This window comes from Pararge aegeria, chromosome 15 (assembly GCF_905163445.1).
Source record: "Pararge aegeria chromosome 15, ilParAegt1.1, whole genome shotgun sequence".
In the NCBI taxonomy this organism is placed as follows: Eukaryota; Metazoa; Arthropoda; class Insecta; order Lepidoptera; family Nymphalidae; genus Pararge; species Pararge aegeria.
The window spans coordinates 17,903,369-17,922,901 of NC_053194.1; the positions used below are offsets into that span (position 1 = coordinate 17,903,369).

Consider the following 19,533-nt stretch of genomic DNA (forward strand, 5'->3'; position numbering starts at 1 on the left):
GTTGGACAGTATGCTGTGAAAGTATCTAAAATGCACAAGCCAGGCAGTTTTCATACCTAAAATACGACGCATATTTTTATCCGCGTATGCTGCAGAGCTAAGTCTATTCGACACATCCTACTTTCTATAGCGATTTCAAAAATACTTCCCGTCATAAAATTAAAAATTGTTAGCGAGCGAAGATTCAGACTCAATTCTGAAGTCGCGGGCAGAAGCTAGTTACCTATAAAAATCATGTTTTTTGTATGGAAGCCCCACTTAAAATTTGTTTTTGATTCTATTTTATAGTTTAGACGGCCGATAGGCCATGGGTTTCCCACAACTGGAGAATTAACATAAATGATTTCAGTGTCTGGGTCTTTATCTATTAGATATATTATAAATATCTGTGGGGGGCTCTCGCTGACGCCAGCTGGCCCGCGACATATTTATGTATATTAATAATAAAAAAAAATTCATTAGTTATCTTAGTATCCATTACACAAGCTACGCTTACTTTGAAACTAGATGGCGATGTGTGAATTGTCGTAGTAATACTATTTTTAAAATATATAAAAATAGCAGGCACGCACGCGTGGAGCGCGCACGTGCGCGCGCTGTGCGTGGCGCGGCGCAGCGGCCCGCTGGTCCCGCGCGACGCCGCGCTGCGGTTGCTGGGCGCCAGTACGTGCTACCGCGCCGGCTGGGTGAGACGCGCTGTTGCTAACTACCTTTATAACTGGTTCATTTTAATTTTTCAGACATTTTCTATTATATGATTACTGTCCACAAAACCGCACTGAGCCATACTTGTTTGAGTACGGACCAAGGGCTTCTTATTTTGGAAAGAGACTTATGTTTTAAGGAACCATGAAACTGCACTATAGTTACCTATAGTATTTGATAATTATTAATGTCTTTGCACTCGGAATTGTTCTTAATGTTCAAAATTGTAACCGACTCGAAAAATCACGGACTCATTTCCGTCAACTGAACTATAACGAACATTGCCAACTGTCAAATGTCATATGTCAAGTGTCACTTATCATGATCATTGTCTTGCCACTATTGTCCTTATGTGAACAGTACCATTCTTGCTACCATCTGATAGTCTTATTTATTTATTTCTTTAATTGCAAAACCAACAGTTGTAATTACTAAATAGTTCAAAAATTGGTTGACTTAAAACTAATAAAAGGTTTCCACATAAGTTCTTTATAAACAAGGGTTCCAAGTAGAACCCAGAAAAAATGCAGCATTATAATTAAGTTTACCTAGCGTGCAACAGTTTATCTAAAAAATTGCGACGTACGCTATTTATATTACCATAAAATAAGTCAATTTCGGGGTCCATATAAACAGAATTAAAAAGGCGAGAAACATTGATAACAAAATAATTCATATCTAATAATAATAAATTAATCTGTCTAGTAGTCTTTTGAATATTGTTGTTGAAGGAACTAACGGTCTCCGCAATACAGGTCACCTTATGTGCAAAGCAAAAAAGACTTCAACTTTTTGGCAATAACGAATTTATTATGCTGTCATACTCATATGATATACCTATTTACCTTGACCTTGAAAATATAGTGATTATAATAGTCGTGAAACGAAACTTCAATAATATTATTATAAGCTTTAATCGATGGTAGTAAGTAAGTAAGTATACATGGAACGACTTGGAGTGGATGTAACCCATGCGCAAGGATGGCACGCAAAATCGTGAAGCTTTCCACAACTACACTAATAACGACCCTACCAAGACCTAATTACCAGCAATTTAGCACATCGGTACGATGCCGATAAACTGATAAGACAGGGGATTTAACTGGGGTAGATATTTAATATAACGTACAGGTTTAATAGAGAGTCATCTCCGTAAGATGTTGGTAGAAAAACCAGAGAGTGAATTTTTGTTTTACGTATAACGTGTCAACCTTTCGGTAGATAGAGGAAGGCATAGAGCTGGCGGACGAGGCGCTGGCGATAGAAGAGGAACGCGAGGGCTGGTTGCTAGCGCGCTGCTACCTCTACTGCGGCATCGGCCATCAGATGAAGGCGCAGGTATTTACAGGAATACATATATTTATAGCAATAAAAAACTATTAATTATCTTAATAAACAAATATTCCAATTAACTGTCATATTAAATCTCACTTCGGAATCTACCACAATCGAATGAGATTCGAGAGATTATAGAGATTATCTAAGGGACAATTTTATCATCAAAAACTGATTCAGAGAACCAAGGTCACCAACAACAAAAGAATTACCTTGAGAATTAACAAATGTACTGTTTCAAAATTTAAAAAAATCATTTATTTCAAGTAGGCCTAATACAAGCACTTTTGAAACGTCAAATCTGTCTGTGTGTAGTGACTCTAACACCGGTTCGGAAGGCAGATTCTACCGAGAAGAAGCCGGCAAGAAACTCAGCAGTTGCTTTTTTCCAACATCAAAAATTTACATTTTACATTTTAACATTCGTTTTGCGCATTAAAAGCGGAGCCGGATGCGTCATTAAATTAACAGAGTATATTCAAAATTCAAAATTCAAAAATGTTTTATTCATGTAGACTTTATTACAGGCACTTATGAAGCGTTCATAATTTTAAATGTTACACTAATGTTAGTGATGGTGATAACTGCATTCGTTAACTTTAAACTAAAGCTAGGATGTTTCCAAACGCGTAATGGTCTGAGAAGAGCCAACAACAAACATAGCCAGGTTTTTTTTTTGTTATCACCATCTCACAGTGTAGTTAATGTTGAGCTATGAAGTTAGAGCAATTCATACCCAAGCTTTTTTATCATACATGTAATCCTTAATATTATACATAATAGGATTTTTCTATAAGCTTACGTTTTATATAAACTTTGAACTTATTGAGAGACATATCAAGGATTTCATCTGGCAATTTGTTATAAAAAGTTATATAATTACCCTTAAATGAATTACAAATTTTATGCAGCCCAGTAAACTGCACTACTAGTTTATTTTTACTTTTAATATTAATATTGTTACATTCCATTCCTTTCTTTTTAAAATTTGTTATGTTTTTATGTACATAAATTAAATTTTTAAATATGTATTGATTATGCACCGTCATAATTTAAGCTGCTTTAAATATATCTCTTAAAGACTATCTTGGGCCCATTTTATATCCAACAGCCCTCTCCTGCAGCACAAAAATAAAATCAATATCAGCAGCATTATCCCATAATAATATGCCGTAGGACATAATGCTGTGAAAGTAACTTAAATTCACAAGCCTGTTTCGACATCTGTCATACGACGTATCTTTTGAACCGCGTTTGATGCAGAGCTAGGTCTGTATATCTTTCTTGTCTGTGTAGTATGCATTTGGAGTTACTCGTCTCCATTAATATGGGCATTTGTTACCAGAAAACAAATTCCCGCGTGGAGAAGGAGTCCGCGAACGAAACGAGCTTGCGGATGCTGCTGCGGGCGGTGGAGCTGGATGACAACGACCACTTGGCGTTCTACCACCTGGCGCTGCAGTACATGCACGTGGGCATGCTCAACGAGGCTATGGTGAGTGGTGGGCTCATTGTCTGTCGTGCATTCATTATTAGTCTGCATTTTATTACTTCACGAGGTATTACCTTCTGTTAATGAAAATCGGTGCCGCATGCAATAATGATCATCAATATAGACAATTTATTTGTGGTTGTGTTTATAATTGTCAGGCTTTTTTACAACAAAGTTTGGTTGATGATGTGTATAAAAATTCCCCAGGTATAAGATAAATATTGTACCTTTTTGTATGTTACCCCGGAAAAATTGCAACTCACTTCAGAGATTTTATGCGGACTTAGTTATATAAACAATAAAAAGCTTTAGCTGTAGTGTCTAGTATACGAGTAATCTACGCTAGTATTGACCTTCTCTTCTTACTTAGGTTTTATGGAAGGCCTGAAAGGCATCAATCTTTGGATGTCATTTCCGTCGGTATTAATCTTGTTGGAGGACGTTAAAAGTCCGTTAAAACTACCTAAACTGCATCAAAGCGTTTATCATCGTAAAGTCGCAAATCATCATGTCCTTTGCCTCATCTAAGCCTTATGTAGCTGTATATGTATGTGTATCATTTGAAGAAATTATTTGAAAAGTGGATTTAATTGACGCGGCATCTATATAAGCGTACCTCAATTTAACTCCCAAATATGGTCATAAGTGAAAGTAGGACAATTTTCGGAAATACTTACTTAAACTCGTTCAAGGTCAATGTAGTCTGGTGGCAAAATTAAACGTCGCCGACCGCTGAGATTTGAATACTGCTCAGGTTTTTCGTCGACGTTTCTTATTACCTCCTCGGCTGAGTTGGTGCGTTCTGCTTAGATCAGGGCGCGTTTCGAACCGTTCTAGCTTTAGTTATAAGTTGGAATGGAGTTATCACCGTCACTTAACATATTATATGTATTCTGGGCTAAAAAGTAAATTTTACCATATAAATATATTTAAGTTTATTTCATACATAATATATAAGAACAATTCACACACCATATTTCTATAAATACCCATACACCAGCGAACGAAAAAAGCATAGAAGACGCGTTTCTAAGAAATTGTCTTTCGAAACTAGTACCAATTAGTCAATAAACGCACGCCCTTTAAAAGAAGGAACTTGAGTCGCAAAGAGCTTTTAATAGGTTCTTCTATTTGTCGTACGACACGGGACCAAGCTTGATTGGCCGATAGTTACGTAGTGCCGCGGCTGCGCAGGACCAATCAGCAGTCTCTGGAATCGTTGGATGATTTTATGCAATAAGGAAAGCAAAATAAATTAGATTAAAATAACGTCAAAATAAACGCCGATTTACTCCAAACTAAATGCACTCTATTAACAACATTCTATTATTATGAATGTGAAAGTGTGTCTGTTTGTTTGTTACCTATGTTCGGCTCAACCACTGCACCGATCTTGATGAAGGAAGGCCTTTATAGCTTGTACCCTGGAGATTATACACTTTTCATCAAACGTTTCCGCGTTTAAATTTACAAAACTGACTACAAACACTTTAAAAGTATAAAATAATTTTAGTTGGTACACGTACACGCCGCATCCTTGTAGGTACATTTATTTTAACACGCCTAGCGTGTTCGAGCCGCACACGCGTTACGTAGTTAAAATAATATCCATTTGAAATATAATAATCCCTCCAGTAAATATACAGAACCATTGTTAAATTTACTTTAAATTCCAAACAATAGTAACTCATTACTAAGTAGTTCATTGGTACCGCTGGCCGCACCGATAAGGTTTATTCAAGACGATAAGAAAAAATATGGATGCGGATGCATCGTTTTGTACTTCTGTCGGTATAATGGAATGCAAACCAATATTTATAAAATATCTACTATATATCGACGATACCGATACCAGTGAAAATAGTGCAGACGAACTCAGGTGTACAAATATTAAAGAATATAGACATCAAACTTATGTTGCGGAAACCTTTATTGCAGAAAAACATTTAAAAGTATGCTAAAATATACGACGACGATCCTATATCGATATCAATATCTATTTCGCGTCCCTATAAAATATTTTAAAACAATGCAATTGTCTAGGTGGTTATTATTAGTGATTGATGGTATTATACTATTGTTTCAAATATTTGGTCGAAAACATGTTTTTTATTTTATTATAGTAATTATCACATTATTATAGTTATACGTGTGATGGTTGATTCTCTCGATGGCATGAGACTTATTAAGAAATCTACACTAATGTATAATGAGTAGATAACTCACAAAACAACGAATTTTAAGTAGGTATATTGTCTAATATATAATAAAACGTTATTGCGTTAACGTTTAACTAATATTTAATAAAACATACTTGCGGTAACGTATAACACACTTGTTGCGTAAATGCCGCTCTAGCAGTATATTTAAAACAACACAGCGTTTGTGTTTGCCGCACTCGCAGAACGCCGGAAAAACACGCCCAGCGTGTTCGGCCGCATCCTTGTAAGTACATTTATTTTAACACGCCTAGCGTGTTAAAATAAATGTATAAATGAGCCGCACACGCGTTACGTAGTTTTAAAACACAAACGTTGTGTTTTCAGCAGCCAACGTGTTAACTACATATGGCATAACACAAACGTTGTTTTCAGCAGCCAACGTGTTAACTACATATGGCATAACACCATCCATAAGGATAATACGTAATTGTAATTATTTAGATTTTAGTATAGTTATCGGTGTACTTACACGTGAAAAGTTATTCCACTATCCTTGTGGTGATGATCCGTATGATTTCGACACCATTTCACAACACATGAAGGCATTTTGAATTATTAAAATCTAGTTTTACGCAATTCGTTTAGCCGCCACTACGCACGAATGTCGCGAGTCAACTAGATTCGTTTGCGGTACAGTGTATAAGCCCCTCCCACCACGGCATAGTTTCCGTTACGCTATTTTTGAGTACGAGAAATGCTTCTATGCTTTTTTCGTTCGCTGCCATACACACACATAACTTTCATACCAACTTTTCGTCACAAACAAACACTTTATCCAAAGAGCTCGAACGAACACTGAATATGTCTTCTCGCGAGAACGCTTCACGGCTCTTTTTCAGCCGTCCTACACGGGCCCACACAACCACGGCATAGTTTCCGTTACGCTATTTTTGAGTACGAGAAATGCTTCTATGCTTTTTTCGTTCGCTGCCATACACACACATAACTTTCATACCAACTTTTCGTCACAAACAAACACTTTATCCAAAGAGCTCGAACGAACACTGAATATGTCTTCTCGCGAGAACGCTTCACGGCTCTTTTTCAGCCGTCCTACACGGGCCCACACAAGGTCCTAGGGAGAGGTGACAAGACTTTTACCCCACTTATTAAAGGGAAAACTGTCACCGTCTACATAAACCGGCGTATATTGTCTCGGTCGAAGAGGACCTCGCTACGAACTCACCTTTCATAAGTGAACATTCGCCAGGACGCGACGCGCGCGTGCCTGGGCGCGCGGCCGGAGTGCGGCGGCGGCTTGCGGCTGGCGACCGCGCTGTGGGCGTCGGCGTGCGCGGGCGTGCGCGGCGCGCGGGCGCTGGCGGCGGCGCGCCTGGCGCACCTGCACTACCCCGCCGCCGCGTGGCCGCTGCTCAGCCTGGCCGCGCTGCAGCTCGTGTGGGAGAGCGGAGAGGTGAGGCAGCGCACACTACTTGCATCCCGCGTCGCCAGCCACCTCCGACCCTCGGACTTGGCTTTGTTAGACGCCCGGGGACCACCCCAACCGAATGTTGGGCTCCCGCGCTAGCGAGGAAGGGATCAGGACAGCTTGACCCCCCCTCAGATCGTAGAGAAGCTTGTGTAGTGACGGGTAGCTAGCCCAATAGCTACCCGCCTCCTCCTAAGAGATGCTGGCGAGCGGCAAATTGCCGCCGTCTTCTTCCCACTCGTCTACGCCGGAGCGGATGCGCGTCTGGAGCCTCTTCACGCACCCGCTCCGCGGCCTCCTCTCGCGAAATCCCGTCCTCGCAGAAGTCGGCCACGGCTACGGAGTACCATACCCCTAACAGGTTAGGTTACACCGTCTGAGACCCGTGAAATCCCGGAACATATAAAAGAAAAAGAAAGTATTAACAAATTCCTTAAAACATTCCTTGCTGGAGAATGTTTCAAATAAACGACTTTCTAAATGAGAATATTTAATAATGACAATAATAAATCCGCCTCTAAATCTGGTTACAGCGCCCTCCCAGGGTTCCATTTTAAATGTATACATTCTATTGATATTCTCTTATGGAAATATAGAAATTATGTAATTTATAAAGACATTTAAATTGTAATTGAATAAATAAATAAAGAGAATAAAGCCAGCAAGTGACATTGCAGCCAAGGTGTTACTTGTAGCGAGATAAAAGAAAAATAAATAAAGTGCAGAACTTATCTGTGTGTTGAAGCTAAGACAGTAAATAATATGTACACTACATTCCGACAAAGCGAGGATTCAATGATAATTAATCACAAGAAGAAAACCTTGTAATAATATTTAATTATTGTTTCAAGAACCACAATTTATAAATCGTGGTTACTACACAATTGATGAATTTCTTAACGACAAGGCTGTTTAGTTTTACTATAAAATTATGTTCAAAAAAGAGCAATCTGGTGAGTTTCTTGCCGGCTTCCTCTCGGTAGAATCTGCCTTCCGAATCTGTGGCAGATTGACTTGAGGTTACAAAACTGCTTACACCACCTGCGTTGTCCTACTACGGTTTATCACTGTATCCTTATCCATAGGGCGTACCCAGCGTCTGGTCTGATCGTCGTTTTGTGAATTTTTTTAGGGCTACTATAATCGTTACTGAAGCCAATTCATTTTTGTCTGTCTATGTGCATCTTGGCCGCCATACATTTTTTAAGAGAGTTCATACGTTCCCTGGGTACGGCCCCTGGGTACGCCCCCCGGGCACGCCCCCCGGGCACGCCCCCGGGCACGCCCCCCGGGCAGCTGTCCCTCGTGTTGAAGTGGCTGTGTATTGTAGGCCGCTCTCGCCACAGGCAAGGAGCTGCTGAAGCTGCTGCACGGCGCGCCCGACGACGAGCCCGCGCCCTACGCCGAGCTGGACGCGCGCTCCGACTCGCTACACGACGACACGCACAGCAACCGCGACGCCGGTGCGTACGCCACTACTGATTTGCACACACACACACTCGCATGATTTCCTTTTTGTGTACTTAAACATGCATCCAGCCATTTCTGACGAACAACGGTTTAATGAATTGATAAGTAGATTTTCCATACTTGATAATTTTCATCCATTCTAAAATATAAGTGATAATAACATGTCAAATACAATATCATGTTTGATTAATGTCATCAATTTAATTAAGAATATAGAATAAAACATAGGTCATTCAAAATTATAAGTATGCCCGATAACAATTTAATATCTCACAAATATTATTTGAAACTAATTAATTTAGTAAACATTGTCTTGCGCCGCGTTGCACCCAGCGGACGGCAACGCGCGACTAGCGTTTATGCAGTCGTTAAGTTTGACGGTGGAATCGCTTCCGGAGATTCTTGACAACCCCTCTCAAGTATCTCCGGAAGCGATAAGCGTTACCGTAACCGCTGCCAGAGCCAGAAATATTAGGGCCGCTTGGGACTAGGGCTGGGGATTTTTTTGCAGTTCCAATAACGTTTTGCTGTTAATTGCAACACTTTGCACGCGGGTTGGTGGTTTCAGTGATGCTATCACAGCTATAACGCTACTGCCGCTAATATTCCGCTAAGCTGAATAAGCTCGGAGAACCAAGGGACTCCCAAGGGGCTAGAATGGTGAACCGCACCGGTAAAGGCACCGTTGCTCCGACGACATCAAGCGAGTCGCTGGGAGCCGCTACAAAGTCAAACGATTTAGGTCTATGTAGTAAAACTAGGCATCGATATTTTTGGTACAAGCATTAAAAGTGAAATTTCAAGATTGAAGAGAGTTACAAAAATACTTATTGAATATACCAACCTAAAGCGACAACGTAATGAGATAATTATTTTAATTAAAACTAAACTTCTATGGTATGGTATAACACCTATGTTCAGGAGTAGACGTCCATCAGTTATCATGATATTGTAGATTGATGGATACGTGTGAGTGGCTGGTAGGAAGCAGCTAAACATGTGTAGTGTGCCCGCAGCCTCGATCCGCGCGGAGTCGGCGGGCGCGTACCGCATGGAGCGCGCGCTGTCGGAGGGCGCGTCGTCGCTGTCGGCCCGGAAGCCCAAGTCGCCGCTGGCCGAGCAGAAAGCGCATGCGTGGCTGCTGCTAGCGGATTTATGTTTAAGGTAAGTGAGAAATCCTTCAGAATATCTTTCTCTTCGTGCTAAGGCATTGTTGCTCATAACACATTTTGTTTCCAAACTCGTTTCCATCTGCGATGTCGAAAATGAATAAAGACAAACTTTCTGTTTTCAAGATGTTATTCAATTCTCAGCGACTATTTGGAATTTATGAAGAAAACACCAACCATCTATTGAACCTTTGACAGTCCTACAATCAGTGATGTGATTTCCAAAATCTTTTTTCAAGTTGATTTTGCAATCCTTTTAAATTTATATGACTTTTTTTCATATCTATCCTACTCAATATTGTGTGACTCATTGTACGTCTTGTACTTTAGTGAAGGTTTTGACACTGTATTTCACATACTATTACCGTTATAGGTTAGACCGTGTCGGTGCAGCGGCCGGTTGTGTTTCGGAAGCGGCTGCACTAACTCCCTTCAGTCATCTCGTGTTGTACACGGTTAGTATATTATTGTAGCTTTTAATACAATAGGGTCTCACAAGGTGCTTAGTTAGAACCATTGTTGTTGACATGATATAAGTTTGTTCTATATATCGCAATTATAATTTCTGTTAAAACGTACGACGTTAATTATATTGAAGTAATATTACATTTGAAAAAAATTACTTGGTATTTAAAAAGTAATAGAGTTAATTATGGTTGAATTATTTTCAGAATAACCCTCCAAATTATTCGTTCGGTTTGAATTTACTATCTTATGCTATCCTATGAGTATTTACAGAAAATATTCTGCAAATGAGTTTTGTTGATCATGTATATTTTCAATGAAACCTGATAATAAACACCAAAATAAACCTATGTGTAACTAAACATTTTTATATTCACCTTCTGGATTGAATTCCGAGATTAAAATACACACGGAATTTCATTTTTTTGAAGGGCTTAGGATATATATGGAGCCGGGCTTTGATTGAGACGGTTCTTTATGTCTATGACCTGTGCCAGCAGTGCTTGTAAGTAGGTAACTGGCGATGGTTACTCACATCTTAGCGAACCGCAAGTTTTCTTTGTAATTAAACAGTTAAAGTGGCCTTTCAGAGAGGCCTCGTGCACGCGGCCGGCGCCGAGTGGGACGAGGCGCGCCAGTGCTTCCAGAACGCGCTGGCGATACACCCCACGCACCTCGATAGCTTAGTGCAGCTAGGTGAGGTTATCACTATTGCCTTTTCTTATCTCATCAATAACCTATAACAGAACTGATGGACCAAGGCCTCTCATAAAGGGAGCATCACAATGCTGGGCAAACGGGTTGGTGGCATACCAATAGTTTTTAGCGTAATTTGGTGTAATCAAAGATTTATGTACCAGAAACGCAACTTAAAACTTCGGTTGTTTAGGCTGGGTGATCTTTTCATCCGATAAACAGATTTAGTTATATTAGAATTCTGAGGTTTTTAAATGTTTTGCGTATAAATACCAGATTATATGAGGACATAACAAGTTTATTTGTTAAACTTTAATGGTACAGTGTGAGAGTACAGTTTACAAGTACAGGAGTTAGTTCAGTTTGTTCAGATGTAGCAGGATAGTATAAAGTCATTCTTCAGCGATTTTTGCTTGCGAGTACCAGGATCACATAAGCACATAGCAAGTTTGTTTCATAGATCGATATCAGTTTAATATACATATATCAATTTAATATTCACATGGATTGTTTTCATTTAATTTCTTTCCAAATAAAACTTGTTTTGCGTTTAGATAATTTTTTTTCTTCGTATATTTTGCTTAGATGTACTAAGGTAGCAGAAAGTAAGTGGCAATCAATGCCCAACACATATGCCCAACACAACCACACGCAGTTTCATATGCATACAAAAATTTAAATATCTTAACGCTTTAACCTAGCATCTGTTTGTTGTCCACGAACACTACGAAATGTTAGTTATCAGTTACACATACATAGGTTTGAATGATTCGTTTTCTCGCACTTGTTGCACACACACGCGCAATTGTTTACATTGTCCTTAACCTCCAACTCGCTTATGCAGTCCTATTATTATGAAATTAATTGAAGATTTAATTTATTTTATATTTAATGTGGAATTCAAAAACGTTCACTCGCAATCGAGGTCCGGGGGAGGATTGCTGACAACTATATTGTGATTTGCCGTCACCACACGGATATTTTTTTTTATCTAATGTTGATTTTTCTTTATGGTGTAGACTTATTATATATATTGCCTTTTGAGATTCTTCTCTTTGAAGATTGGCGCAGTGGACAACGACCATGCTTTCTGAGTCCAAGGCCGTGGGCTCAATTACGAAAAATGTTTTTGTGATAAACGTGAATGTGTTTTAGTGTCTGGGTGTTTATCTGTATATTAGAAATATTTACATGTTCCGCGCTACAGTTTGCCATTCTGTGGCATGCAAATTTATTATTTTTCCATTTTATACAAAATGTCAGAAATTTAACGTATCAAAACTGTGAAATTAAATAACAATGTCAACTTAACATTAAATAATATGAAGTAAAACAAAATATAAACCAAGAAATATAATAATTTAAACCTTTAGATTAGGATATTCGTCTACAGAATGAACCTGACGAAGCATAAGCCATTTTAATCTTAAATTTAGGCAGAGAGCTTAAATTTGAATATTTTAAATATTCATCAGCTATCTTACTGAGTACGCATTACAGAAGCCACGCTTACTTCGGGGCTAGATTTGCGCATTGCCGTTATATATTTATTGGTAAACGTTATTTTTCACACGCAAGTTCACTTCTTTGTCGAACTTATTTCACTAAGGCCGAGCGCTCTTCCACGGAATGTATCGAATGTATTTAAAACAACGAGTGCCGCGTGTCCCGCGCAGGCGCCACGTACTACTCGCTGGGCTGGCTGCGCCTGGCGGAGCGCACGCTGCGCGAGGCGGGCTCGCTGCAGCCCACGCGCGCCGACACGTGGCGGCGCCTGGCGCTGGTGCTGGCGGCGCTGGGCGAGCCCGCCGCGGCCGCCGACGCCGCCGCCGCCGCGCTGGCGCTGCAGCCGCTGTCCGGCGACCCGCTGCCGCTCTGACGCGAGTGAGTACGGCGGGGAGCGGCCACGAGCCACTTACTGGCGGGCGAATGATATATCCGTTCTGGCCCATGGAGCTTTAATCACCTACTATTTGAAACCTTCAATTCCGTAAATATTGGCAACCGTAAATTACCGTCCCGGGCCCTACTCCCGTTAAAAAACTTTTAATTTCTGCAAAAAATAACTTAATAGCTGCACTACATATTAGTCGATTTAGCTGGGTAAGTGACGTCGACTAAAGTAAATGGATGGGTGCCCATCTTTGGAAGTCTGACTGAGAATTTGCTATCCACCAGTCTCGGCTCGAGAATGAATAAAAATACAATTTAGGCATCGATGGTAGGAGAGCCGTAGCTTAATTGGTGAAAGGATGACTATCGTAGCAAAAAGTTAATGACTGTAGTGGAATCCTGTAGTTTGACTGTCTTGCCCCTTGCTGCTACGCATTACTCTCCTGGCTGTACTCCCTCTTTTCTTGACCTTATTATGGTCTCTTCTCCGGATTTTGTCTTCAAGCACGGTCAATGTCCTGCTGATGCATTTTCATATCATGATTTAATTTTTCTTTGCTATAAAATACGTCCTCCTAAAGCTTAATCTAAAATAATTCTCCAGCGTAACTTTGGTGGGATTGACAAGAGTCGCCTTTGTGATGATGCCAGTCTTCTTGATTGGACTGCTATCACAGATGTCGACTTGATTGATCGTAAGGTTGAGGTATTTAATACTTTGCTAACGCAGCTTTATGATGCACATGCTCCTATACGACCGATAAAGATTAAGCATCTGCCAGCGCCATGGTTGTCGGATGAGATAAAAGTCGTAATGAATAAAAAGAATGCGGCTAGATATAAATATAAAGTGAAAAATATCATAAATTACGGAACCGCTGCAATACCATGTGTAGAGATGCTCAACGACGCCACATTCATAAGTCAGTTGAAAATGGTGATACCATTAAAACATGGAAATTTCTTGAGTCGCTTGGAGTTGGTAAGTCATCCAGTCATACTTCTATTAATTTCGATATTGATCTCCTGAATAAACATTTCTCTACTTCCGATACAATCGATAGTGTCGATAAGGAAAATACTCTTAGACTTCTTTCTTCTGCCTCAACTCCAGACTTTCCTGCCTTTAACTTCAAATCTTTCACTGAATGTGATGTTAAGAAGAGCATTATGTCCATCGCCTCGAATGCTGTCGGTACTGATTGCATAAGCCGTAATATGATCATTCCTATTCTTGATGTTATTTCTCCCATTCTAACTCATATCTTTAATTATTCAATCCACTGTAGTAAATTTCCTGATGCATGGAAAAATGCACAGATTATTCCTCTTCCTAAAAAGACAACCCCCGAATCTTTTTCGGATTTTAGACCTATATCTATTCTACCCTTTTTGTCAAAAGTTCTTGAAAAACTAGTTTTCCAGCAACTGAATCTATTTCTTAATAAACATTCCCTTCTCAATCCTTTGCAATCGGGATTTCGTCTTGGTCATAGTACGGTTACAGCATTAGTTAAAGTGACCGATGACATTCGGCTGGCGATGGATAATAAGCAGGTTACAGTTTTGACTCTGCTTGACTTTAGCAACGCTTTCAATACTGTTGACTATGACATTTTGCTTAGTCTGATGTGCTCTATTAACATATCTCCATCTGTGATAGACTGGTTTCGGAGTTACCTCTATGGTCGTCGACAACGCATTCGCTTGGATGAGTCTATGTCTTCTTGGTGTGATGTTACGGCCGGGGTACCTCAGGGTGGCGTGTTATCTCCCTTACTCTTTGCTGTATTCATCAATTCCATTACTCAAAATATATCTTCTCTCTACCACATGTATGCAGATGATATCCAAATTTATCGCCACTCAAGCATTGAAAATCTTGGTTCTGCTGTCTCTGCTATAAATTTGGATCTTGGGGTTATTTATGAGTGGAGCAAGCAATATGGTCTAAAAGTTAATCCTGTGAAGTCTAAATCAATCATCATTGGCAGCCCTGGAATGATTTCCAAAGTTGATGGACGTAACTTATGGCCTATTCTATATAACGGTGTAGGTATACCTTTTTGTGCTACCGTTAAAGACCTTGGCTTATATTTAGATCAGGATTTGTCTTGGTCCACACATATAAAAGAAATGAGTAGACGTATGTTTGCCACCATGGGCTCGCTGCGACGCCTAAGATCTATTCTCCCAATCCCGACTAAAGTTATGTTGGCACATTCCCTCCTTCTATCTATTCTTGACTATGCGGACGCAAGCTATCTTAATTTGACTGAGGACCAGCTTAACAAAATTGAGCGTCTCCAAAATCTTGCTATTCGGTTCATATTTGGCCTACGCAAGTATGACCACGTATCTGAATTTCGACAAAAGCTCAAGTGGCTCCCTATTCGCCGTCGCCGAGATATGCATGTCCTTTCACTTCTGTACTGTGTGTTATTTAATCCTAAAACATCTTCGTACTTGAAGGAAAAATTTGATTTTGTAGGATTGCCTGCTGATTTAAGATCATGTCGTATGCTGACACTTCACATGCCTTTTCACAAGACGAAGTTCTATAAACTCTCGTTTACAGTGCAAGCTATTGAGTTGTGGAATGCGCTCCCACTAAATATACGTGAGGCAAAATCGCTTGAAACATTTAAAAACGCGGTGAAAGCATATTATCTTGCACTATAATGACGACATTTATTATACCTTGATTATGTTTATTTTTATTATCTATATGTTCATATATGTGTATGATTGAGTATATATTAGTTTATTATTTTATATTTATTTATTATATTTTTCTTATTTGTGCAATTTTGTTTATGTATTTGTATTTAGCTATTTGAATGTACGTTTATAATAATTTTACACCACCTGTCCGCTCTCTCTCATCTTGTCCTAATCCAAAGGTTGCCTGGCAGAGATCGCTACTTAGCGATAAGGCCGCCTTTTGTATTCTACTTCTGTCTTTGTATTTCTTTTGTTTTTTTTATTTTCCTAACTTCATTGTGGTGTACAAATAAAGAGTTAAATAATAATAATAATAAAGCAGTCAGGCTGCGATTGCCCGAGAGTCGCAGGTTCCGAAAATTTTTATATGCATTTTAGATTTATAAAATTGATAATTCCTCCAAGTGTAGGTAAAAACACTAATAGAAATTATAAAAATATAGTACGACTGTTTGTTTCAGGGATATCCACGGTAGTGACTAGCGCGAGCGAGGCGACTGGCGGCACGCGGACGGACACACGAATATATTACACTAATATATTGATACGGTATCTGTAAGGAGTGCATGTGTTGATATGACTCGAAGGTTTCAATCGTAGATATGCAAAACCACTAAAATTACCCTCCGACGCCATATCAACTTGACACTGTTCCAAATGAAAGCATTGGAAAGGCACGGGTCTCCTCTCGGAATAGGCCGTAGGCTGAAGTCCGCCATACTGGCCAAGTGCGGATTGATATTTATACAAGTTTTCGTTTACCGTTATAGCAAGGCGATCCAACTTAGCCTACCGTCAAGTCCTAACCTCTAGGCGAACATAAAGCTCAAATTCCAGCCTAATCAGTGTTGAGTCCATCATGGCGCGTCAAGGACACAAACTTCCATTAGATTGTCTGTGCCTAAAAATGTCAGCTTACATTTTGCCCTATTTAAAGCGACAACATGAGTAATTGTAGTTTTTTTTTAGTAATTTTTATTATAATTCCTTGGACATTCGTATTCCAAGTGTATTTTTCTTACCTGTCTTATAATCTTTTCGTTACTTTTTAGCTGAAAGTTTTTTTTAAATTGTTATGAAAGTAAAATAGAAAAGAAAAACACATAAACAATAAAAATCTACGATGCCCCCTTGAGGATAATTGGTCACCATCAGGTCAGCTTTGCGAAGAAATACTGCAGCGCTGATTTTCAGTAGGGACCCAATGTGATGCCACGGACAGGCAACAACATGGTCTGACGTAGCGTCTGTATACTCATTGGCAAGCTAACGATAAACAACAAAGATAATACAAACATAAAGAAAATCTTCTTAAATTTAAATTTATCACTCTTGTTTTTCTTTACCCTTTCAAAACCTACTTTACACTGAGAAACAATAAAAAGATTATATACATTATTAGACAGGTTAGGAAAAGTGGATTGTCGTGGTTTAATAGTAATAGAGGTCACCAATGTTCAGAGTTGGGTGATCACGCCCATTTTTTTTACGTGATAAAGGTGAAGTTAGCGAGTGCATATCTACCATATAAACCTTCGATGTTAAATACGAATACTGCTAGTATTAATGTAATTTTGACAGCGTTTTCGCATTATCCGATCCGATAGTGGTAGGTTCATTACCAACGGTTAGTTCTTTAATAATTTAAGCTGCTTCTTAAATGCCAGTTAAAAATAGCATTATCACACTATACTACTGGCAACAACGGCCTGTTTCGCTTATATGAGCGAGGAGACCCACTATGTTTCGCCAATGCAGGGTGGTGGGACACCTGGATTTCATTTCAGGATTTAGTGATAATAACCGAGACCGATAGCTAAACATGCTTCCGAGGCATGAAGTATTATGTCCAGTTCTAAAAAGTAAATAAGTGCATTGAGATAAATATTTGTTACTATTATATTGTACTTAAAAGTTTTAATTTTAAAAATATTAATTAAATTTCAATTATTTAGAGTAATAATGTACTACATAAACGTTGCGTTTTAAAGAAATTGATGCGCTACTGGGGTCTACGGGGCTGCAAGTCACAAGTGTATTCGCTTAAGCTCTCTGGCGCAGTGGTACGCACTTTGATCATATAGATGGGAGGTACTGGGTTACCGTTAAGGAACGTTAACGTTAGGCGTTTCGGTGCTATACCGCGTATCAGCTACCAACTTGGGTGAGATGAGATTGCAGTCAAGAGCTAACTCGTAGAGTAACAAAAGAAAAAGGAGTCAGTAAGCCTCAAACGCTAGCTAGTGTCTAGACTTGTAACTTTAAAAAAACCAGTGGAAAATATGTTTCCAAAGGCTGCACGGATCACTCAAGAAATAAATGGGGCTATCGGCGTACTGATAAAGTAGGCATAACTCTTAAGTAAGTTATTATTACTCGATGTTTAAATATGTCTTCCCTATGGCGATCGTACATGTTATACTTACACTGTCCCGTGCGCATTTGGAGTGGGGGTAGCTGTCAATTGTATAGTGACAGACGTCAGTCTTGGGGCGGACACTGTGCGGATTGGACGTGCGCGTTTTTATTTTGTAGCGAGCCAATAAATTTCAGTTTGCTGTTTTCATTGAGCGATATTTTGGCGATTCGTTAAATTTTTGCCTCGCGAGAAAAATTCTGAGTTCAAACTAGTTTTACGGAATCGTTGACGAAGTAAATAACTCAAATTGAATCGCTGTTACTGAAAAATGAATATTTATAAATACTAGCCTAGACGCGCGACGTCTTCCACTTTTTTAACGACCTCCTTGGCGCAGTGGTCATCACTGTATTTTGCAAGTGGGAGGTCCTGGGTTTTATCCCCAGCAGGTGCAGTTTGGGAATTTTATAATTTCTGAATACTCTCTAATCAGCTGTGGCTTGTTGCCAACCTACCGACTAGAAACTCTGCAAAGCTATATAGCGTTCTGATGCGATGCCACGTAGAAACTGATTAGTGGTGTGGGCTTAAACTGTCAAGGCTAAAACTGTCCAGAACCCCCTAACAGTTTAACACGCTACTGTCTCAGACTGCATGATCACTTACCACCTGAGTGCCTAGTGCGACATTTTCTACCTCTTCGATCGCGTGAAGGTTAACTACGATTTGTATAGGATCGGAAGAGCGCCATCTAGTAACAATACTGGTAATAAAACTCGATGGGATTGATGTTTCAAATGAGATTGCAGTCTAGGACTAACTTAAAGAATAATTATATCCTATAGTAAAACACTCCTGCAAAGTCCAACTTACCCAACTGAAAGTGAAGTCAGCAAGGAAGGCAACAGGAACTCACTAGTGCAATTGTTCACCATTAAGACTCATTAAAGTTTGGTTAACTATTTTGACATCTTGTTATAGATCTTTAGTATTGTAACTTTTTGATATAAATATTTAAAAATCGAGTTAACTACATTTTCACTTGTCTATAAATTTTGTGTCTGTTATTGGTTGTTAAGGAACAGCATTTGGAATACTGAATATTTCAGAACCGCATGCCAGGTTACGCATGCCGCACCAATACGTAATGGTGTGGATATTTAACGCTACATTTCGACTTTCCGAATGCAGAAAGTTCGCATGCTATATATCAAACACGTTACCGAGAAATAAAAATACGCCCAAAGGTGCATTTTCTGTAGCCGTTCATATAGCAATACTACGTAGTCTATACATATAATAATAATATAATATAATAAAATTAGTATTAATTATAGTCATACTGTGACTGATTCTTAATGTCTTTGATCATTCCTTGTTAGATTCGATACGAATAGATAGACTCTTATAAAGAACTATAAAAGTGATCGTGAATAAAAAAAACACATACTCTAACAATGCATCGAGATTCTACGTACTTAAATAAATATTGTATTACGCGGAAAAATATAACTTCATTTAAAAAATAGTCCAAGCGACCACAGCATGCTATCCCCTGATTATAAGACTTGTTT

At 39.2% G+C, this 19,533-nt stretch overlaps 1 protein-coding gene across 1 annotated transcript in view; it reads left to right on the forward strand.

Annotated features, from left to right (window-relative positions):
* LOC120630004 (tetratricopeptide repeat protein 7B) overlaps positions 1–16,631 on the forward strand; it is a 29,638-nt gene extending 13,007 nt beyond the window's left edge. The window contains exons 9-18 of the mRNA XM_039899121.1: positions 565–686; positions 1,927–2,043; positions 3,386–3,535; positions 6,965–7,168; positions 8,514–8,646; positions 9,670–9,817; positions 10,196–10,277; positions 10,878–10,983; positions 12,660–12,867; positions 16,062–16,631. Of these exons, the coding sequence (XP_039755055.1) occupies positions 565–686; positions 1,927–2,043; positions 3,386–3,535; positions 6,965–7,168; positions 8,514–8,646; positions 9,670–9,817; positions 10,196–10,277; positions 10,878–10,983; positions 12,660–12,862 (1,265 nt within the window). The 3' untranslated portion in view covers positions 12,863–12,867; positions 16,062–16,631. The remainder of the gene's footprint in view (positions 1–564; positions 687–1,926; positions 2,044–3,385; positions 3,536–6,964; positions 7,169–8,513; positions 8,647–9,669; positions 9,818–10,195; positions 10,278–10,877; positions 10,984–12,659; positions 12,868–16,061) is intronic.
* Positions 16,632–19,533: the final 2,902 nt, after the last annotated feature.